The sequence below is a fragment of the Cydia fagiglandana genome, chromosome 1, assembly GCF_963556715.1.
Source record: "Cydia fagiglandana chromosome 1, ilCydFagi1.1, whole genome shotgun sequence".
NCBI classification, from domain to species: domain Eukaryota; kingdom Metazoa; phylum Arthropoda; class Insecta; order Lepidoptera; family Tortricidae; genus Cydia; species Cydia fagiglandana.
The window spans coordinates 8,944,922-8,969,886 of NC_085932.1; the positions used below are offsets into that span (position 1 = coordinate 8,944,922).

Here is a 24,965-nt window from a genome sequence, read left to right on the forward strand (position 1 = left end):
CCTTGTATATTTTAATCCCTAACTGATGAGTGGTGTTGATGCGTTTACTCATTACAATCAGTTTCATTATTTTATATAACGATAACGTTCAATAACAATGAAACAAGAAAGGACTACGCCCGGTTAATTTTGTATTGCCAATTTACGACAAAATATATCGTAGTAGGCGAAAAGGTCACATCGCACTTCTGAAGCTGTAAGAGTAAAAACACCAGACACCACTTTATAACAACATTTATTAGGGAATCACAAATATGAGAGTATAGATCTGAAAATAATATGCCAAGACGCTCTCGCGTAAAACCAATCTAAGATGGACGACCACCTCTAGTGATGTGTCATTGTCGGTTATCGTAGTGATGTCAAACACCGATGGATGATCTCGCCGTTCACTAGCTAAGAGATCAAACCCCTTATAGCAAATTTCATCGAAATCGTTAGAGCCGTTTCTGATACCATCCAAATATGTATATAAATAAATAATTATATATATAATAATTGCTCGTTTAAAGGTAAGATAACACAAAGGAGAAACGAAAAGAAATTACCTACTCGCACCAGTCTTGAACCCCAATCCTCTTGCACGTATTTCCACGAACATACCGTTACGCTATTGCAACATACTTACGTTGTGTGAAATTGTCTACTACAAGGATCACGGAAACACTGTTTACAAAAAGAATAGATAGTATAGAGGGGTCCTGTCAAAGTAAATTTTGTAGTCACGGTACATTTACTGCCATCTATCGACACACGATTAAAACTTAAAATAAAATTGAAAATGTATAAATGAATTAAAATATGTTTACGGATATATGATTATTAATTTTTATTGTTCCACAATGACCCATGTTCTTTCACTGATACGTGTTAAAATTGTTAAATATCAAACGATGTCGCCAACGCCATCTAAACGACAATAGACCAAAGGTATATGGCGCCATCTATTCGACAGTGACTTTTGCTTGACATCCGAGGCACGTTTTTTTCTTAGACTTTATTTATCTTATACGGAGTTATATATATCTCTGCTGTTTGCATGTGTGAGTAATAGTAGGAAAAAGCGTGACAGCAACACTCCGTCGAATTAAAAAGGTGGTTTTTGCACAATGAAGTATTCAATGTTTATTCTAATAGTTCAATATTTACTTAAAAAGTGCGCGAAACATACTTTTAAGTATACAAATACCAAGACCATTTCACAAAAAAATAAAATCTGAAATTTTGCAAAAGTGGTGCCATCTAGCGAGAGTTAAGTTTTGAGTAACCTAGGCGAACCACCTTAAAGCAACTTTAGCATTTTGTGCAATTTAGTTTTCAATAAATAAATGTAATATGGATATTGGCACGATGACAATGACTAAGTCGGCTGTAAGGCTGTATATTATTTTTGATGAAATGTAAACTATTTATTGAACACCTACATTCCAAGCCTACTGTAGTCGATGTATTTCAGAATTTACTTACTCTGCTGCCGAACGGCGGTTTTTGTACACCTACATTTAAATTAAAAGGCTATTTTCCGTCAAATTTAGTTTTTATTGAAATCCTGTAAAACATTAAAATGGTTCTAAAAATACATAGGTATATGGAATTCGAGATTTTCAGTTCTTTGAATGAGGTTTGCCGCAGCATTGTTCAGGTAGATGCTATCTGCTAACTAGACTAGTTTCCTCACAACATACAATAGGATGACACATAGTATAACACTAAGTACTAAATACATGATTGCCTGTATTGCGTGCACTAATAGGAACCCTCCAAAAGTGCGTAAATAGTATAATATTTGTTGATCAAATCAATTAAATTGTATATCTTTGTCATTATACCTATGTGAATTTCTTATTTTAGGACATTTACACATTACATCAATACCAGGCTCAATAAATACCTAGTCTACCATATATCAACTTATATAGACAAAAGAAATTTAACCATAACTTTAAGGCTGCATTTGTGCAGTAGGTAAATAGGTTAGACCATTTTATTGCAGTAATTTCTTTTGACTACATTGTTTTTCCTAAACCTATTTATCACTATCCTATCACATAGAAATATTATGCGAAAATTACGAAGAACTTGTAGTAAGACGCAATTAAGCACATAGATATGGCTTATACTTTTTCATATTATCATATAATTTATATAACATTTATCGTGACACGTAGTCATTATATTATAAAAAAAAATTGGACTGCACTTAACGGAACAACAATATACTTAAATACTGGTAAACATGTTCTACGTATCTGAATCATTAAATAAATCAATCTCTACATCTACACACCAAAGTTAAAATGCTAAGTGCAGAAACGGGCCAGTATTTAAAAACATAAATTTAGCCTTTTGATCACCAATCTACGAATTAATTTTAAACAAAATGTTCCATTTCAATAGCAACACTCTTAAATGCAAAAGTAGTGCCATTACTGCAACATTACCTATTAAGCACTGACTTTTAGTCAAAAGTAGTGCCATTACTGCAACATTACCTATTAAGCACTGACTTTTAGTCAAAATAAAAAAAAGGACATTTGCAAATGTATCTGTTGTAAGAGTGGAACTAAACTTGTCGTAGGTAGGAGGTCGTTTTCATATTCCATGACACTGTTATTGATGGTTAAAGAGTTACACATAATTGTATAAAGTGACTTTCTCATGCAAAAGCTGCCTGTCAGTAGTTAGTTCAATAAGGACAACAGTTGCCAGAGAACGTGAACTAGATAGATAAATAATTTAACTAGAATCCGTGCCGCTGGAGTTTTTGTCCGGGCTGTGCGGCGGCGAAGGTTTCGGCGACGTCTTGGGCGGGATCTGGTACGTCATGTGCATGTGGAAGGAGTCCCGGGCCTTCCTGGCGTTCTTGTAGGTGAGCGAGTTGGCGCGCGGCTTGCGCCGGGAGAAGTGCCGCTCCACCCACTTCAGCATCGCCAGCACCGAGTCGGGCGACGACAGCCGCCGCTCGGCAGACGTCTTGGTGATGTTCGACGACGCGATACGGAATGTGGCCGCCATACCTTTCAGAGCCTGGAATTAATAATGATTGGCCATTAATGTACTACTCTTTCATTAGGGCTGCTCTACACGATGGGCCAGCGCCGGCCACTCCAAGGGACGCAGCCATGCGGTAGAATGAGATAACAATATCACTTGCTCCCTCTAACGCATAAATGCGTCATTGGTGGAGTGGCCGGCGCTGGCCAATCGTGTAGAGGAGCCATTACACGGGTGTTTGGCCCAGTACTCTTCGAGGTGTGTAAATTGGTCATACTGAACAAACAAAACAAACGTTCTAAATGAAGTTCAAAGGTTCCTGAAGTACACAAATAAAATTGCTTGAAATTGGAAGAAAAGCTAATCCAAGCTCATTTAAAAACGACTTTGTATTGTTGTCCTACGGCTGAAAATCAAATGGCAAGAACACTAACCAGCATAGCGTCTTCATCGGTGTTGTCGTCACCGGCGTAGATGATGCGGATGCGTTCGCTCCAGTCGAGCCCGAAGGCCGTCCTCAGGATATAGATGGACGCACGACCTGTTTACGAACACAACTATTATAAAACATTCAGATTTAAGTCTACTACATGACAATCTAGTGTTTCACCACAAACAGTACCACTAATGTACTAAAATTTACTTCTAAGTGCCGGGCAACAAAACAGACTCGAAGTTTGAGAAACAAATACAATACTAAGAAGATCAGCGATTACTAGCGATAATTATCTAGTACAAAGAAGTAGATTAACAAATTATTTCTAAATTTTTGATTTATTACTTTTATTAGCATTATAAGGTTGACTGGTCGGGAATGCCTCATGGCATTAAGTTCGCCATTTGTACACTAAGTTATTTCATTACTGCAATAGATATGATAGTGAGTTTTACATGATATTTATAAACGCATAACTACAATCATATTACCAGGCTTCATATCATTGATACATGGATACCACTAGCGACATCTAGTGACAAATAGCGAGAATTGTTAACAAAACTTGTTTGTACCTACGACTGTCTGCATTAATTAGGCGCCAAAATAAAATCAAATTTACTCTATAATATAAATACCTAATAACACCTAATTATAACTCTGATACATCCCTCCCTGCTTCGAGCAACAACAAAATTGTAGATAATTAAAGGCCGGTCCTAATGTACCCAGTAAATATTTATATTGTTTATCAAACATGCTCGGTTTCGGTTAGGTATATCGCTATACGTTGCTGACGGTAGACCGCAAGTTTCGATGCAAATTCAGACAGCGCTAATAGATTGTTATCGTTCAAAACAATTTGTATACGGGTTTCGCTTCATTTTTATTCGGGAACCCCAGATCGGCACTCTATTAGGTACTCGTAGATATTGGACAACATTAAGGCTGGCGTCCACTAGACTCGCCGAGGCGAATCGAATCGAATCGCAATAATTCGCCTCCTATATTTTCTATGCAACTGCGTCCATTCACGAATAGCCGCGGCGCGCCGATTCGACTCTCCGCGCGTATTGCTCGTCAGGCGAATTTCTGCGGCTACGCGTTTCGACTCGACTCGGCGAGTCTAGTGGACGCCAGCCTTAACGCTTGTCAGCAGTCAGCAGACGGCGGCAGGGGCAGGGGGGTGGGACACTGACCTTTGTTCCAGGGCACGGGCGGCTTGGCCTCGATGGCGCAGTGCGCGTCGTGCGCGTTGAAGCCGGCCGCCATGATGAGCGCCCGAGCGCGCTCCGCCAGCGCCGCGCGCTTGTTCATCGGCGTCTCGCGGAAGTGGAACGTCAGCAGAGCACCCTTGTTCTCCACCCATGCGCCGTCTTTGCATACCTGTCGACGAGGAACATTATACATTACGGGACTTTACATTTATACTTTAGCCTCGTCTTAGGCACGAAGTAGGTATACTATTTATAACTTATTTAATTCTATTTTCTCCATTTAACCAGATATGTAAGGTTTTCTTATAATTATGGACGGATCACGGAGTAAGCGTTGTCAGGCGTGGCTCACTCCGCGATTTCGTCGCTTTGCTACATGTAGCTAAAAGTACATCCGTTCCACACCAATTTTGGTGGCTAGCCATAAGCCGCGCGTGGCGCTGTCGCCACCTAGCTAGCCGCCAAATCTGTCCTGATCGTAGCAGACGGATTTGTTAGAGAGCGAGTCTTCTGTACCTAGTACTATTTTTATTCTGTGGCGTTGTTTAGTTCCAAATTACCTGTTCCTGTAACGACTTGAGGAGGTCGACGACCTTCCCCTGCATCTCCGTGGGCATGGGGTGGACGAACTTGCTGCCGTCGGGGTGCAGGATCTCCAGCCCGTGATTACCCGCGTATGTGATGCCTTCGATGCCCACCTGGAACGCCATTTAATATAGGTAAGTAAATGTTGATATTATACTGTTAAACTAACTTATGCTGTCTTTATTTTGACTACCCTCAACATAAAATAGGTACCTACACAATTTATAATGAACATAAAATTGAAAATGGACTCGATTTTAACTGACTCTGTTAAAATGCTTACTAAATTATGGGAAGTCGAGAAAAGTCCTGTAACTATTTATTATAAATTATTCTACTCCTCGCTAGATGGCGTTAGCTGTCTCTAGCATGTTTAGGTAAATAAAATATAATATTGTTTTTTTTAGCTTACTGTGGGACTCTGCAGGCGTGGCTCACTCCGCGATTTCATCGCTTTGCAACAGGTAGCTACAAGTACATCCGTTCCACACCAATTTTGGTGGCTAGCCATAAGCCGCGCGTGGCGCTATCGCCACCTAGCGGCCATATCTGTCCTGATCGTAACAGACGCGTTTTGTTAGAGAGTGAGTCTTCTGTACCTGGTACTATTATTTAGTCTGTGGACTAAGTCGATTTGTGTAAGATTGTCCCATAATATTGCCTTATTTGTTGTGCCAAAACTCGTATAAACCACACGTTTATCCAATAAAAGGCATACAGAATTCGTGTTTACATGATCAATAGGAAAATAAACATCCATAATAGCCAAAATAGTTATCACCATTTATCATCGGTCTAATTGTTGCAAGCGTTACTAATTTACTTACCGTCGTATTGACTATTGGGCAATGGCTTCGAATATTAGAGAACAAACATGCTATCGGTGACCGGCCCCTTTTCATTGACTATTGACTACGCAAATATTACGTAACGTGTAACTTAGATACGCTTAACCATGTTACCATAGTATGCAGTAGCATACATATAAGCGGGAACATATAGAGTACAAATATTTTTGTTAAAGTAGTACATGATAAAGCGAGTCAAAGTTCGCCTGATATCTAATTGAGACCTTGCAGATTCTCAAGGCGTTGGTAAGTACATTCACACACACCGAGGTGATTTTATTTGTTATTGGCGTTGTAGTTGCTTGCTTTCCTTCGAATGCTTTGTTCGGATAAACAATTTATTTAAGAATATATTTTTAAGTTTATTTTTGCTCGCTCGCTGAGTCGCCCTATTTCCTATTTCCTGACCCCTGTTTCACCACGCTGACTGACAATGCAATTTATCGTACATTTCTGACCCAAGAAGTACCTATACATTATGTACTCATTTACCTTCATTCATTTCATTTTGTACCTTTTGTACCTACACGAAATTATTGTCAAATTGAAAACATTTTTTTATTGATCTCCTGTTTGTGTGTGAAAGTTAAAAAAAGTTTAAATTTTAAATCCAGGAGGTCTTGTATTTTTTTTTATCCATTGTTTTCTGTCGAATTTATAATATATTGTATAATATAAACAGAAGTTATTGAACTAATCATAAAAAGTCAGTATTAAGTTTAGGCACTAGTGAACCTGTCGATTATGTACCTACTTGGACAACAATATTGGCTGATTGAAATGCTTACAATATTGAAACAAGCTATGTTTATGGGTATGCATCAAGGTTATCCAACAGTTTTTGTACTTGCATCAACTAGGTTGATAATTTTATTTGTTTGGGTATGGGTACAAGTACAACATAAGCCGCGATAACTTACCTAGTGTTATGCAAAACTATACAATATTTTATAAACACATGATAAACACGATTAGCCACGATCTATAATTGACTTGTGCATTAAAGTTGCATCGTGATATCACTCTCCGGAGACATGATGGCATTTACGTCATAAAATAATTCATATTTATTACACGAGCTAATGATTGCAATTAATTGGTAATTAAGTAGGCCGACACTTTTGTTTGCTCAGTACGATCGAATGTGCGGGTTCTTAGAAAGATAAACTGTGACCTCTATCCTCAGTAGTACGATAGATAATTGTGTATAGTTCGATTTTATTTTCATTATTGATCGAACGGTTATTATAATTACCACACAGTTAATAGGTTTAATGATCATTAACTCGTATAGCACTACTTATCACCGTTAAGTGTTTACCGCCGCCCTTATTATCCAGCCAAACTTAACTACCTACTAGTTACTACTCATAACGATTATTGCTAACGTGAAAAAAACAAGAAAATGATTCAGTTACCTACCTATAGTCATTTATGGAGTCAGAGTCTAAAACATAGATTAGTATTGGGCTTAATTAGATCTGATCTGACCATACTGAGGATAGTCAGATTAGTCAAGATAGTACCTTCCCAAAACGGTATAACAATTTACTAACTTAGAAGTTACTAACTTCGAACAGTTACTAACTAAGAACGAGGAACGAACTAAACGGAATAAATCTTAAATTGACTAAGTAAGTCTACATAGTTGTAATTGTAAATGGTAGAGGCAGTTTAAGTGGGCAATCTAGTTAGAAACGATAAGTAGGTTTCTTAAAAGTTGCAGTATATTATATAATTAGCGATATAGCGAATTCAAAACATTGGCCGTCATCTGATTTTTTATTCATTATTCCAAATATGCGGTATGTTAAAAAAAATTATTCTGTTTCTAAAGGTGTAGCCGTCAGTGTAGGTAACGAGCGGCTGGCCGACGAGAAGCAAGTGCTGCTCGAGTCGCCATGTCGGCAAACCGGGAAGTAAGTTGTGCCGTGATGGGCGCCAGTGTACCGCCGTAGGAAAGCCAGTTGCTTGTACCAAAGACATATGTAACTTCGTATAAGATGAATAAAATCTAAGGAAAAAACGTGCCTCGGAAATCAAGAAATAGTCATTCTCGCATAGATGGCGCACACACCTTTGGCCTATGCTCGGCTAGATGGCGTGACGACACCGTTTCATATTTCACAATTTTAACACATAGATATCAGTGAATGAGCATGGGTCAAAACAATATAAAAATAATAAAATCATTTATCCTTATATATACATTTTTTTGATAAATTTATACATGTTTATTTTGAGTTTTAGTCGTGTGTCGATAGATGGCAGTAAATTTACAATGACTACAAAATTTACTATGACAATTGACAAGACCCCTCTATACTATCTATTCTCTTTGCTTGTACTCACCATATTTTTAACGTTATCCACGTTTCTGCCCGAGACGATGGCGATGTAGACGTCGGACATGTTAGATAGTCTCTGCAGCACGTGTTTTGTTTCTAACGGGAGGGTCGCGAGGTCTGGGTGCGGCGCGATAGGCGCCAGTGTGCCGTCGTAATCCAGGAGAAGGGCAAGTTTTTGAGTGTAGCCGATGTATCTGTAAAAAAAGACATTGTCATAAATTAATCATATAATTATTCTTGGTGTAAGTACTACGAAAGCACTATAATCTAACAATAGATTGTCTAGATAGAACTGTGTTGTTATCAAATCCAAGCTGATGATGAATTAATGTTACCTACCGTTTCAGACGTCGAGGAAAATAATTATGAAACATAGAAGAGATTTTATGGCATCAGAGCAAATTACCAACTTTTTCCTGTAGGTTGAAACAACAGGAAGCTCATTAATAAAGAAGAGGAGTCAAAAATGCGGCTTCGATCTTCTTTGAGGTTCCAGCTACAGCTTCGTTTAACTTTTACCACACCTTAGAGGTACGTACCCATCAAAATTGTCTCGATGACATGCATTCACGCTGCAAGGGGTAACTCCGATATGAAAAGCTTCCTTGTCAATCGAATTAATCACTTCATTGAGTTATCGACTAAGGGAGATCTACTTGTAGGAGTCGCCAATGTTGGCGGCCTGCTTGGAAGTGGCTCCGATGTCCATTTGAAATAAGTTCCTTCAGCTGTAGCGTGCGGAATGCAATAAATTGAGAAGCATGGCGGGAAATAAAGAAGGCTGTACATCGACCTCAATGACCACGACTGCTCTGACAAGAATATCCGACTAAGAAGAAGAGAATAAGAATAGAAAAAGAATAGTAGGTAATATTATGAAAGTAAGTACTTAGAGAGATATTCGTCGAAGTCGTCAATGGAGAGCGGTTGCATGGAGGTAGCTCCGATGTCATCAGCCTCCTCCTCCAGCGAGTCCATGGCCTTGAGGAAGTTCTTCATCCAGTTGTCGACATCATTTAGCTGTTCGCGGTGCCGCAGGTGGTTCATGCGGACTGTACGTTCGTCCTCATCCATTATTAACGCTCTGTAAGTAATAGTATGTCTTAACTTTATTCTTTATCTTAACTTCGAACTGAAAGCTGGAATTCGGCAATTGTAATTTTAATTATGTAAAGAAACATTCTACATATCTAAAGTAAAACTAGCTTTGACCCACAACTTCGTCTGCGTGAAACGATGATGATGATTCATAATCTAGAACTGTCTTCTGTCCTTCCCGAGGCCCAGGAAAAGAGTTTTTAACTATCGTTATTCTAAATTTCATCTAAATCAGTTCAGCGTTAAGCATGAACAGGCAACAAACATGACACAACGTCAATATTTTTTTAATTAAAGGTGAAGGCCTTATCTTTATGTGGAGGTTACGTAAACTGATGATGACAAAAGGAAAACCGTTTAAAAACACGAACCGGTTACTTTTAGGCTTTATCAATAAATTAACAATGTTTACCTGTGAATAACCTCGGCGGCGTCATCCAACTCGTAAGGATTGCAGATCAGCGCCTCGTGCATCATCTCCCCGGCGCCGGCGAACGGCGACACGATCAGCACTCCTGGGGGTTTCTTGATCTGGCAGGCCACGAACTCCTTGGCCACCAGGTTCATGCCGTCGCGCAGGGGGGTGACCAGGGCGACAGCGGCGTCGCGGTAGAAAGCCGCAAGCTCATCTTGACCAACGCAGCCATAAATATATCTGATGATGAAAAAATCGCAAGAGTTAATTCGGTTCTATTGAAGGTATACTTCTAATAAAGTGCTTCATGTTTAGAAACCTGGACTCACGATAAATACGAGTACTACAAGACAAGTAGATATATATAGGTACAGGTTCCTTATATTGAGACAGACTAAAAAAACTTACCTAATAGGGGACCAGTTAGGCGTGGTAAATCTGCCGTTGATTCTACCAACTAATTGATCCATTTCTTCCTTTAAATCTTGATATTCCTTTACGTCAGTCCTTGAAGGAACTGAGATTTGTAGCAACACCACCTTTTCGATGTGTTCGGGGTGCTTCTCTAATAACCGTTCAAAGGCTTTGAGTCTATGCACTAATCCTTTGGTATAATCCAGTCTATCGACTCCTAATATCACTTTTTGACTTGTAGAGAGCACTGCTTTTGCGTTTTGGGCCAACTGAACGAATCTATCGAATGGCACGCCAATGGGTAGGGGGCGAACGCAAATGGTACGGCCTCCCAATTCGACCAGCAGATTTTTTCTGTCCACACGACAACCCAAATTCCTTTGGCAACAGTCTATGAAATTTAAACAGTAGTCGGTTATATGAAATCCTACCATATCGCAACCTGTAAAGAAACATGACATCACGTAAATTTTATCATCACATCAGTTTGCACGCCAGAGTTTGGCTGAATGTGAAAATATTGGAATTTTTTCACACTTACCCAAGATGCCCTGTAAAACTTCATCAGACCATGGGAACAGCCTGAAGATATCCCATGGAGGGAAAGGTATGTGTAAGAAAAATGCTAACTTGCAGGGGAGATCATCTTCTTCAGCTCGCTGTAATAAAAACACTGTTCTTAATACCCAAGGCCACGATATATCGAGGACAAGTAAAATTATTGGTACAAATATATACCTATAGTACAAATATATATTGTAATAAAAATTACACTAAAAGATAATATGACATACGGTGTACCAACCTGTCTGATCCAATTAGCAGCCAACATGAGATGGTAGTCATGAACCCACACAATGGGCGGAGAACCATTCCTCTCGTTGCTCTGCTTCAGCAGTCGCAGCGCATGAACGGTCTTCTCGGCGAATTCTTCGTTGCACTTGATGTAAGCCCTCCAGTGGTCTGCGATGAAGGTGGCACGGTCCGGCATGGAGTGGAACAGCGGCCAGAAGGTGCCATTGCAGCAGCCATTGTAGTAGCTGTCGAAGAGCTTCGGCTCCGCGCGGATAGGTACGATCTGAGAACAACGTTGTGGGTGGGTTAAGGCTATTATAAAAACTTTCTCCTATTATGTGTAGCTTAGTTAGCTTAAGTGGTGGCACCTGGCGCCTTTCAAAAACCGATGGCACAGATGTTCATACGATATACTTATATTAATTATGACTTCAGTTTAGTTCACAAGTGTACATCCATTCATTAAGTTTTAGTACCTTTACGGCTTATATGAATTTAAATAATAAAACACTCAATTACAATAACGATGTTGCTATTACCTATGCGGCGTGTAATAAAATATTTTTTTTTTTTTATTTATTACTATTATTAATACAAGAAATAACCTTATGATCTAATTCAGTTCCCTGCAAAACTGTTTACACAGTTTGTCTGCAGGTGCGAGTCTCTGATATAATTACTTACATACGTAATCAATGTAAAATATTATAAAAACTAACATCATACACTTAACTAATATAATCAGATATACCTTACTAATATTATTATATTGAGCGTTATAAAAGTTTATCTTTGTACATAGATTAATAGGTAGGTACCTGTCTGTTTTTTTCCGCTGCATCATTGTTTACAGTGGAAAAGTATTGTTGTTCCCTAGTAGAAATTTTCCTTGGCCGTAAGTAAGTACAGTTAACTGCAGAGAAAAGGTACCACCCCTGCATACAAACTTCTATGTAGCGGTGGTACCCTTTCTCTGCAGCTGACTGTACCTATATGCCCTCGTTTAAAAATAACTTTTACAGTACCTACATATGGTCCTATTTTCCCGCACTAGTGCGTAAAATAGCACTTTTCGTGCGTATGTCAAAAGTTAAAAGGGCCATACCTACTGTAAAACTCTGTTCTCTCTGTACCTGTACTGTAAACACTTGTATCGTAAATAACTATTTTACAGCTCGTAAAGGCTTTCTTTATTCTTCAAAAGCTGAAAAGAAAGTTGCATTAATCATTCATCCACAAGAGTTGGCAAAGTAAGTTATTGCTAATGTTGAGTTGTTGCCTCTTGTACTTAGGTAGGTAACTATTGACTATTAAATTGTGATTTTGAATGATAAATTATTAATAACGTTTATTTGGATTTGATTTGTAATGTTTTTCTATGTTTTACAGTCTGTATATTCTTCGAGTTGGGGTGGTGAAAATTTTTCTATCGTACTTACTAATATTGAAACCCTTGCAACGCTTAAGATTCCATTTTTGAACCATTCTATACGTTCGTGGTTCAATTAAAAAAAAAATTCGCCTGCTCTATTATCAATAGTAGCACGAGGGGTTAAACAGCAACTTTGCCCCCTTTTACAACGAATAATATTATTTGGTTTCAATGCGCAATATATTTTATAAAATTCTCGCAATCATATTTTTCCTCTAACAAAACAGTGTTGCAATATCAGTAATTAGCAGGACTGGACAGTAAAAGGAGTGTTACTTAAAATAATTACCTACATTTGTTATAATTAGTGCAAGCAATAGACAAATGCATCACGCTATTTAGTTACGACAACGACGTAGGTTTGACAATGACAGTAAAATCTAAAAATAGAAATCTATTCTGGAAATGTTGATGAAACATTTTAAAGTAAGTAGATAGGTATTTAAAAAGATTTGAGTACAGGCAGAGCTATAGAGGTAGGATAAGACGTTATGACTACCTACCTTACGATTGTTTAACAAGTGTATCGACTTCCGCCGGTCCATCAAAGGAGTGAGGTAATAAAGTCAGCCCGATCATGAAATTGGCGGCTGATTCGGCAGACCACGGACGCCGCACGTGATCCAAGGCCAGTTGACTTACTAAACAGTTGCGTTTTTTAATCAGATTTCTGCATGTTCTAAAATCTATTAGGTACTTATGCAAAATATCAAAGATCTCATCGCTTCCACCGATGACCACGATCCTCAGTCATGAGAGCGCGACCACAGAGAAGAGAGAGAGAGATCCCGTTTCTAGAAATGTGTGATATTTAATGTTATGTACAATTTTACATATCATAATACAAAATTTACCTTTTTTGAAAGCAGTCCAGCGGTAGGAGTCTTGTCATTGGGATCCGACTCGGGGATCTTTTCGTTGGGATCCTCTAGGTGGATGCCAGGCCAGCCCACCCATAGGCCGCTGCAGCGGATGACCACCGGGGCCACCGCAGTCACCAGCCCTCCGGCACTGTCAACCAACATTAATTATTTAAAAATAAGTAAACTATTATTTAAGAGTGAACGTATTTCGTAAAACTAAAATTCGTTAGCCCCGGTCGATAGTCAGTTGTTTATATGGTGGCACGTATTTATTATTTTCAACCAGTGTTCCCAACGTAACATCGTTATTTATACTACGCCGTAGATTTAATTTTGAGAATCAGAACAGCGCATACCTACCGATGCCAAAAAAATTGACGTGTCCCGACTCTACTAGTGGTTGGTATATTCCACCATATTTTAAAGAAGCAGTGGTGATTTCCCTATAGGTGCCGATAATCGGGTAGTTTATCCTACAATTTTAATTGCATAAATATTAACGATTTTTTAGTGTGAACTGAACGGCGTGAAGTACTTAAACTCTATTAACTAATTATTCGAGAGTCAACTTTGTATTTTTTTTTTATTGGTATTCAGGATAACAACAGCCGTAAATATAACTAAGACATATTAATGCTTACATAAAAATAAGGCCAATAACAGTCATCCATTGAGTTACATTATATAACGATTAAAATAACAAAGATAAGAAAACAACGAGAATGTACAATACACACAAATGCTCGATACGCTAGAAATACTATAAACCGGTTGTAAAATGTATAAGTAATCTAGTTAAAAATACCTACTTTTAATACAAAACAAAACCATGACATTGCATTAGTTGAAAATCAGACACCAGCAGACGTTCACAAAAATATTAAGATAAGTATTTCTCTTGATAATATTGTTTAATCTTAACATTTCTCAATGGTGGGAGGACATCAGGACAGCTTGCTATACCTATAGTTGTCTATTAGGAGCAATAAAGCTTATCAATAGGTAAACAAAGAAAAAATATGTAATCGGTTATTTGACGTAGACAGTGATGCAAGATTTAGTTATTATTACAAATTGTAAACATAGAAAATGATTATAAATTAAGTACTTAAATATCCAATGAAAACAAAGTGAAGTTCAATGAACCTTAATAACCTAAATATTCAAGGAATACCTATTCTGAGAAACTGATAATATTTGAAGGATATTTGACCTATTAATTTAAATGTTTATATAGTGGAGAAGGAAACTCCGTCGACAATACTTCCCCCTAGTCTAGGCTGCTTAGACATCTTCTGAGTTAAGGCTGGACTGGGTGCTGTGCGTTGGGCTGGAGCGCACAGAAATGCGGCGGCGGATGAGCTTCACGGAGCCAACGGCGGCGTTATGGCCCTCCAGGAGGGCCACAGTCTTGGCGTCAGGTGGCAACCGGCCGGAAAACACATAGCCAAACAAAAACCTCTCCAAATACCATGAAAGTACACCAAGAATTAAATGCTATAAAGGTTAGGGCGTCCCCCGTAAGCGACGGTCAGAGGCTATCAAATGCGAATGGAAATGCTAAGGCGTACCCTGTAAGCGACGACAGACACTGCACAAATAAACTGCGCATAGCTACATGGAATATTGGTTCCCTGACCGGACGTAGCCAAGAACTGGCGGAAACCTTACAAAGAAGAAATATCAATGTTTGCTGCATCCAAGAACTAAAGTGGAAAGGCTGTAAATCCCGTGACATTGGTAGGGGTTACCAACTTATATACAACGGAACGACAACCAAGAGAAACGGAATCGGCATTGTCCTGGACAGTACACTTAAGCAGAGATTGATTAACGTAAACAGAATCAGCGACAGGTTGATGTGCATCAAACTAGCCCTGGATAATGGCCCTGCTTGGAACATCATTTCTGTATATGCCCCACAGATGGGCTGTAATACAAGCGAGAAGGAGGAGTTTTGGGATGACCTGGATGATCTCCTGCAATCTCTGCCCAAGGGGGAGGGACGATTGGTGGCTGGCGATCTAAATGGCCATGTGGGCCATAAGGCACCACCAAATTCAAATATTCACGGCAATTATGGCTACGGGACCGTAAATAGCCAAGGCACCACCATAATGGAGTTGGCGACCCAGTTCGATCTTCCCATAGTAAACACGTATTTCAAGAAAAGGGAAGAACATTTGATCACGTACAAGAGTGGAGGAAAGCATTCCCAAATAGACTACTTCCTCTGCGATAGATCTTTTTTGAAATACGTAAAGGACTGTAAGGTTATCCCTGGCGAACCTCTTACTACGCAGCACAGAATTTTGGTGGCCTGCCTCACTCTGCCGAAATGGTTCGCTAAGCAAAAAGTGCAAAAAAGCCAGCCACGAATAAAATGGCAAGAACTGTCTAATCCCGTAGGCGATATAGTCAACAGTAAGATAATAGAATATCTAAAGAACGATATAAGCGAGGCTCCTAACAACGCTAGCACAATTTGGCAAAATTTTCACAATTTCTGCACCGTTACTGCTAAAACCCATCTGGGAATATCGAAAGGCTTACTAAAAACAGATAAAGACCCAAAATGGTGGGACGATAATGTAAGGAAATCACTTATAGAGAAAAAACATGCATTTAAAGTCTGGCAGAACACGGGGTTGGACTGTGACAGAGATACATATAACATCCTTAAGAAAAAGGCGAAGAAAATGGTCGCTACCACAAGAGCCAGTGCCCAAAATAACTTTTACAAAAAACTTGAAGATGCTACAACCGGAACCGAGATATTCAAGCTAGCTAAATGCCGTAACAATGCCACTAAAGATATTAAACACAACAAATATATCAAGGATAACTCTGGAAGGCTCTTGACCTCCGACGGGGATATAAATGGTAGATGGCTCGAGTACTATCACCAATTGCTTAACGAAGAATTTCCACATAACAAGCTTACACCACTTTTACCCATCTTGGGACCTGTCCAAGATATATCAATGACGGAAACTAAGATCGCCTTGTCCAAAATGAAGAACAGGAAAGCTACCGGACCCGACGAAATACCAATCGAAGTGTGGAAAAAAACTGGGTTACCAGGGGTACAGTGGCTCACGAAGCTAGTTAACACAATATTCCTTAGCAAACACATACCAGACATGTGGAGATCTAGCAATCTAATACCATTCTACAAGAATAAGGGAGATGTGGCAAACTGTGGTAATTATCGGGGTATTAAACTCACTTCGCATACCTTGAAACTGTATGAAGGTATACTCGTTGACCGACTTAAGAAACTGATTAATATAACACCGAACCAATGCGGATTCAGTAGCGGAGTGAGCACAATAGACGCAATCCATACGGTCAAGATCTTAATCGAGAAATACAAATCCAAGAAACAGGACCTTCACATGGTATTTGTTGATCTTGAGAAGGCCTTCGACCGTGTACCACGAGAACTCATTTGGCAGGCATTAAGAGCGCAAAACATCCCAGAACATTATATAGAGGCTATACAGGACTTGTACCGGGACATAACGACCCGAGTCGTAAGCCCTGCAGGCGTCACGGGTGACTTCGAAGTTAAGGTTGGTGTGCACCAAGGCTCGGCACTAAGCCCCCTACTCTTCAACATAGTCATGGACTATTTAACTAGAGATTTACAGAAACCCGCACCATGGACACTGTTATACGCGGATGACATAGTCTTGATTGCCGAGTCCCTCCAGGACCTACAAGCTGAATTAAATGGGTGGGTAACAGCCTTAGAAACACAGGGACTTAGAATCAGTCGGGAGAAAACCGAATATATGTTCTGCCACTTAACAAATACAGGGCTAAGTACCACTGCACCGCCGTGTATCGAAGGAGTCCCACTCAAGCAGGTGGAGTCGTTTAAATATCTGGGATCTATAGTGTCACCGCAGACTACCGCAGAGAAGGACATCCAGCACCGAATCTCATCAGCCTGGCTTCAGTGGAGATCACTCTCTGGTGTCTTATGTGATCCCCGAATACCTATAAGAACTAAAGGTCAGATCTATAAACAAGCCGTAAGACCAGCGTTGTTATATGGATCAGAATGCTGGGGTTTAAGGAAAGCTGACGAGCAAAAACTTCACACTACTGAGATGAAGATGCTGCGCTGGGCGGGCGGCGTCACCAGACTTGACAAAGTACGAAACACCTACATCAGAGGAACATTTAAGGTCGCTAACGTCAGCGACAAATTGGCGGAAGGCCGCCTACGCTGGTATGGCCACGTCATGAGACGTGATGAAAGCCACATGACAAGAGCTGTACTAAACATAACGGAGGGTAGCCGAGGCCGAGGACGACCCCTCACAACTTGGAGCAGCACCGTTAAAAGAGACATGGAGGCAGCAGGCATAGATAAAAGTATGACAGCAGACCGCATAAAGTGGCGGAATGGTATAATAATTGAGTCATTCTATGTAATCAATGTATGGGAAAATGAAACAAATTAATATAGTTTTCAAACCTGTGTGACGTGATACATCTAGGTGTACTGTTTAAAATTCACCACTCTCCCCCCCCCTCCACCTGACGCTCGACCCCCCCTCACCTTGAAATGTGTCCCCGTTGGTAGTTTTTTGGCATTCTCACGAAAACTATAATAGATATCAAAAAAGTGTCAAGGACAGAATTAATCCTCATTAAATTTAGAACAAAAATGGTCTTATGTGTTTTATTATAAGTTGGACGGTATTCAAGCTATAAGTACTTGTATAACCTTAAAATAACAAAATAACCATACTAGTATGACGAAATGCAGAATATCTTCAAAACGGCTAGACCGATTTTAATAAAATATACATAAAAAATCACCGCAGTGAAGCCAGCTATCAAACAAAAGAAACTACATCAAAATCGGTTCATCCGTTTCGGCGTTACGAAGTCACAGGTAAACACAGAAATACAAATTTTTTTCAACTGCACCCAATAATTTTGTAAACCGATTAATTTTGATCAATTATTTTAATGAGATCATGTCCCTTGAAGTTTTAGCTTTACGAAAAGTTAAAAAACATGGAAAACGGCCCAGTATTTTTCAAATTATCGGCATTTTCCCGATTTGTGAGTGGTTTCGTGTTATCACGCGCACGAGTTGCCCTTGACCCCTATAAAACGGGGGGTAGGGGAGGGGTTCTTATCAGTCACTTATCAGAAGTTGACCGGTACACATATCCGCATATTTTCCCGTAAAGAAGACCTGTGAAAAATGGAAACTACTGAAGCTGAAGTCCGCCAAGTCGTCCAGCTCAGCTCCTGCAAGAGGGGCGTAGCCAACGTTCAGTAGCTGCCACGCTGAATTTAAGTCAATCTACAGTTTGCAGAGTTTACCAGAGGTTCCAACGGACTGGATCCTTTACTTCAAGACCAAGAAGCGGCCGCAAAAAGTGTACATCAGAGAGGGACGACCGCTTCATTGTCACAACATCTCTCCGAGATCGACACCTGACAAGCGTTGCCATCCAGCAGCGTCTGCGTGAGATACGAGGAGTGGCTGCCAGTGAGTGGACAATAAGAAGAAGACTTAAGAAAGCGAACTTGACATCCAGGAGGCCTGCAACGGGGCCCAGATTGCTGGCGCGACACCGTACAGCACGAAGAGAGTTTGCAGAAAATCATTTGGACTGGACCATTGAGCAATGGACCGCAGTTCTCTTCTCGGACGTGTGCAGAATATGCTTGAATGGATGTGACCGAAGAGGAAGAGTCTACAGAAGGCCAGAAGAACGGTTCGCCCAATGTTGCTACTCCGAAAGGGTCGCCTATGGCGGTGGATCCGTGATGTTCTGGGACGACGTTTCCTACGACGCGCGAACAGAGCTGGTTTTCGTGCCTGGCGTGGCGCGACTTTCGGAGAAGCAACATTGGGCGAACCGTTCTTCTGGCCTTCTGTAGACTCTTCCTCTTCGGTCACATCCATTCAAGCATATTCTGCACACGTCCGAGAAGAGAACTGCGGTCCATTGCTCAATGGTCCAGTCCATATGATTTTCTGCAAACTCTCTTCGGGCTGTACGGTGTCGCGCCAGCAATCTGGGCCCCGTTGCAGGCCTCCTGGATGTCAAGTTCGCTTTCTTAAGTCTTCTTCTTATTGTCCACTCACTGGCAGCCACTCCTCGTATCTCACGCAGACGCTGCTGGATGGCAACGCTTGTCAGGTGTCGATCTCGGAGAGATGTTGTGACAATGAAGCGGTCGTCCCTCTCTGATGTACACTTTTTGCGGCCGCTTCTTGGTCTTGAAGTAAAGGATCCAGTCCGTTGGAACCTCTGGTAAACTCTGCAAACTGTAGATTGACTTAAATTCAGCGTGGCAGCTACTGAACGTTGGCTACGCCCCTCTTGCAGGAGCTGAGCTGGACGACTTGGCGGACTTCAGCTTCAGTGGTTTCCATTTTTCACAGGTCTTCTTTACGGGAAAATATGCGGATATGTGTACCGGTCAACTTCTGATAAGTGACTGATAACAACCCCTCCCCTACCCCCCGTTTTATAGGGGTCAAGGGCAACTCGTGCGCGTGATAACACGAAACCACTCACAAATCGGGAAAATGCCGATAATTTGAAAAATACTGGGCCGTTTTCCATGTTTTTTAACTTTTCGTAAAGCTAAAACTTCAAGGGACATGATCTCATTAAAATAATTGATCAAAATTAATCGGTTTACAAAATTATTGGGTGCAGTTGAAAAAAATTTGTATTTCTGTGTTTACCTGTGACTTCGTAACGCCGAAACGGATGAACCGATTTTGATGTAGTTTCTTTTGTTTGATAGCTGGCTTCACTGCGGTGATTTTTTAGGTATATTTTATTAAAATCGGTCTAGCCGTTTTGAAGATATTCTGCATTTCGTCATACTAGTATGGTTATTTTGTTATTTTAAGGTTATACAAGTACTTATAGCTTGAATACCGTCCAACTTATAATAAAACACATAAGACCATTTTTGTTCTAAATTTAATGAGGATTAATTCTGTCCTTGACACTTTTTTGATATCTATTACAGTTTTCGTGAGAATGCCAAAAAACTACCAACGGGGACACATTTCAAGGTGGGGGGGGGTCGAGCGTCAGGTGGAGGGGGGGGGAGAGTGGTGCATTTTAAACAGTACACCTAGACGTATCACGTCACACAGGTTTGAAAACTATATTAATTTGTTTGTCTCAAAACATATAATGACTGTATTATAAGGAGGGCCGACCCCAACTAGAGATGGGAATAATAATGGCCAGGAAGAAGAAGAAGAAGAAGAGTTTATATAGTGGAAGTGAAGTAGCAGATCAATTATTCTATATTTTTTTCCGTTTTAAAAAGATTTAAATTTAGTATTTCACGAAAGGATAATTATCAGGGGTCGTACAAAAAGTGCGGATGACGTCAAACCACTTATAGGATGATTTCAAATAGTATTTTTGATTTTCATAAACAATTATCACTTATCATTTATCAACCTCTTTATTAAACGATATCGCCACTTGAAATGAGTAAGTACGTTTTTGACTGACACATTGTCAATCAGATGAACAATAAATTGACTTCGTTATTGTTTAACTATTGTATCTTCACGATTATATTTAGCTAAAATTTATATTTACTAATTTATAAGAAAACGCTCTAAAATGTCATCTTTACTCGAATATTGTGGCAATTTTCCGTTTTTGGAGGTACGTGACAAACACGTATACTGCTCTTATGTTGGTGTATCAAGATATACCAAATACCAACGAAGGTAAGCAATATTAAAAGACATTTATTCGTGAAATTTATTTTATTCTCTACATCACCCTACCACCTGTATTATTAATTCCATGGATTTATTTACGATTATTTTGTTACTTCATTAATACTACTTTGTTACTACATGTCACACGGAAGTTTAAATACAAACTCAAACATCATCCTGTGTGCAAGATTACGTCATTTTTACGTCATCCGCACTTTTTGTCCGACCCCTGATAATTATTATGCATTTAATGCATAAATTATTAAACTGACGTACTTAATTGCTAAAACTTTAATGAAAATGTTATTTAGGGGCTCGGCAGTGCTTCTGCGGAATTCCGCCAAGTCGAAAAAACACAAACATTAAAAGGCATAAAATATCTTAGTCCCTATACGATGCTAAATATCCAAATTAAAAAAAAAAACACTTGAATGGTACCCAATTCGTAACCTATTTATAGGTATTTTATTGCTTTTTCTAATAAGACCTAGGTAAGGTACCATCTAAGTCTCTCGACTCAACCCGAAGTAAAAAAAGTATTTTAACGCCCTTTTATCTTATTTTAGCTGTTACTGTTACACGTGAGCCTTAATTAGGTCACGGTCTTACTATCAAAACGATTTCTGAACTGCACACGGCATAAATAGGAGCAAAGTCAATGACCCGTGAGATTTAAAATATGTAGGTGCAAGCAGCGAGGACAAGGCCAGCTAGTTATTAATGTGTAGTGTAAACGAAGTTGTTGAACTGATGATACGGGTCCAAGAATTTTTCAGTTATACAGATTTTTTTAAACCGGCACTTTTATTTTAACAACAACTTAATTTTGTTTAATTTAGTTTTTGTTGCTATATACCTATTTATTTCAATAATTAAATATATAGCATATTGCACAGTTAGTACTCACTTACTAGTAGATATTTTTTCGGCAAAATGTAGGTAAGTACCTATATGACTATATCTAATACATATAGGGTACTGTAACCATCTATAATATGATAAACGAGGTAGTAGATAAGTACAGTAAAGAAGAAAAAACATAATATTTCAGTTGTATCTAAATATGTACCTAACTATAAAAAGGGCGATAAGTGCGACCTCATTATCACAATAGACACACAGACAAGACAGGTGCCATGGCGACCTTGCTCAAGTACAAGGTTACCCATTATTTCCAAATGACAACAAAACTCCACTTTTTACAGAACAACTAACCCAGGAATACGTATCGCAAACGAGCATACTTCTGAATTTAGCCGGGTTACACGGTAATTTTTATCAAATTGCCGGCTCCCTCCGTAACAGCTGACTATGTTGATATACAAACATGTACAAATTACGTAACAAAGTATAGACAACCTAAATCGAAAGGTAGGTATGTCACGAACATTCTTTGCTAAATAATCAATTCTGTGTAGAGCGTTCGGGAAACGTTCTAGAACAAAATATTACGGGGATAAGGGGCGATAGAAAGACCGAGCGTTCTAGAAATGTGACCCCCTGCGAGACTCCCTGCCGCACGTTGTAGGTATAAGTTTGTGTATGTAAATTGTTAATTCCATAACGGAATTCTTTTAAATATTAAGATTATCGTTGCTATAGGTTATTTATTAGCTAATTTACAATTTGCGTTGTGAAGCAAACAGGAGTGGGAATATTTTAATGATTCGAGCGATTAAAACCGGTCTTAATTTATTTCTAGAAACATACTTGTACTCGGCCCTTTAACAGCGGAAGGTGTTTATTCTTTGTTAAATAAGTATAACTTTGCGGCGAGTTAACATACAGTTGAAAATTGATAAAAATTGGGTAGGTACGTAATAGATAACATCAATATACGTGTATGTCTCACTGCACCACTTGCACCATCCCACTAACCCGGAGTTAACCTGTTAAACCGTTAACCCAGTGTCAAATTGTACCGGTATCCATGGTAACTCCAGGTTTAACCGGTTAACCCCGTGTTAGTGAATAGTGCCAGTGGCCCAGGGGTAAGCAATTATCGGTTTCATAGTTTTACCTGGCTTTCCTTTCCAATTCACCGGTTTTCTCATTTCTCCTCAAAATAAATGGCAATCTGTTTGACACGACGATCATACTGCCTTTGCTGTTGCACGCCGACCGACTGACACTGTTTGTTCCACTCATATTGCTTTCGGAAGTCCCTGTTCACGACCAATCACAGAAAGGCGTGTAATACGCATGCGCCACCAAAACGGAGGGATATTCAAATGCAAAACTGTACACTATATTCGTTCATTTCGCTAAACATCTGTAATGATAAGAAAATGCGTCCCGCGTTGATGTTTTGAGTTAAATATACATCATCGACGGTGACCGGAGGCAGACTGTTTCTTTTGTGTGCGTCAGTGGCCTTTATAGACTTGGCGCGTCGCATCTCGTAGGGCGAAGTTCTGCGACGGCGGTCCGGCAGCAGTCGAGGGGTTATCGGTCTGACCTGGTCGTCGGGACGAGGGCTGTCTCAACTCTCCACAATGCCATACTTACTTGATATAAATGCTTTGTATTTTTGCGTCGATTTGAAGTTTGTTGGAAAAACTGTAGGTGCACGTTCCTTCTGCCTCATTGTTTATGTAAAGTTCAGAAATGCGCCATGTAGACATGGTGTAACCAGACTATAACCAGTAGTGAATTTTTAATTTATGAATATTTAATGCACTTCAAATAGTTAAGTATCTACATTTCAGTCACTTTCTTATGAGTAATATATACCTACCTATATAGCTACCAATATTTCCTGAAAAGTCACAATCTTTCAGTCACATTTAAATCCCATTCAGTCGATTTATTGTAAAAAATATGTAGACACTAGTATTGGTAGGTAATTGGTACGTAAATTCATGGAGTACCTATTTTATTTTTGTTTTTGGCTTTTTCAATATTTTCAGGCTTTTAATTTTTCTAACGTGCGCTAACCACATAGTTATATAACTGAAAATATAGGTTGATAAACCAACAACACCGCGACCGCCATTGATAGGCCCGCAGATGTTTGTCTCTCTTTCTGTATGTCACGGCCGTCGTTACAATATACAATAGGCAGATACCCACACAACGTCTAATATAACGGTTATTAAAAGTATTAATTTTACAGGAAAATATCGTCAATTTTATACCACCTAAGTACCTACTATTATGTCTACCGTTTAACTGAGGTGGTTGTTAAGAAGTTGGTCAATTGGTCAACTACAGACTGATTGAAGGCTTGGCTGGCTGCTTGAAACCTTTCGTATTATGTTTAGTAAAAATATAATAATCTACCTACCTCATTATAGTCCCCCCAATCAGCTACCTCTTCACTGAGAGAAAAATCATCACCAGGAATTAAAAAACAGTTCTGTACTGGGGGAAAAAAATGAAGTTTAAGTAATAATTATGGACGTTTCACTATTTCTGTAAAGTTTATTTATTTCTACAAACAGCTCAGTAATCCCAAATATAATTTCAACAAACAGATAATAGAAATTGCAAGAACTAATAGAAATTGCAAAATTCAATTTGTTCCTATTAGTTAACTCTCCTTGTCCCCGGATTAAGTTTATTTTTGTAATTCTAAGTGTATTTTTGTTGTATTTTTCTCTCAGTGTTACTAGAAAATCACCGCTTAACTTCTTTTCAACGTATGAGATAATATTTAAAAGGATTTGTCAGATGATTTTCACAAAAGAATATTTTTATAGATTGACTTATAAAGAAGTTTCTGTTTGCGTTTGCTTTGCAGTCAATTCGCTGTTAGAACGGTAGAATGAACGAAC

The 24,965-nt window shown here is 39.3% G+C and overlaps 2 protein-coding genes across 2 annotated transcripts in view; both read right to left on the bottom strand.

Annotated features, from left to right (window-relative positions):
* LOC134680467 (uncharacterized protein K02A2.6-like) overlaps positions 1-24,965 on the bottom strand; it is a 303,959-nt gene that overhangs the window by 213,020 nt on the left and 65,974 nt on the right. The gene's annotated exons all lie outside the window — the stretch shown is intronic.
* LOC134680476 (uncharacterized) lies at positions 1,519-23,625 on the bottom strand. The gene is made up of 12 exons (XM_063539609.1): positions 23,210-23,625; positions 13,437-13,593; positions 11,161-11,433; positions 10,897-11,014; positions 10,350-10,797; positions 9,939-10,181; positions 9,318-9,512; positions 8,433-8,622; positions 5,208-5,345; positions 4,630-4,816; positions 3,429-3,535; positions 1,519-3,027 (listed from the first exon to the last, which is right to left on the bottom strand). The coding sequence occupies exons 1-12, from the start codon at positions 23,335-23,337 to the stop codon at positions 2,737-2,739; spliced, it is 2,475 nt and encodes an 824-aa protein (XP_063395679.1). The 5' UTR covers positions 23,338-23,625; the 3' UTR covers positions 1,519-2,736.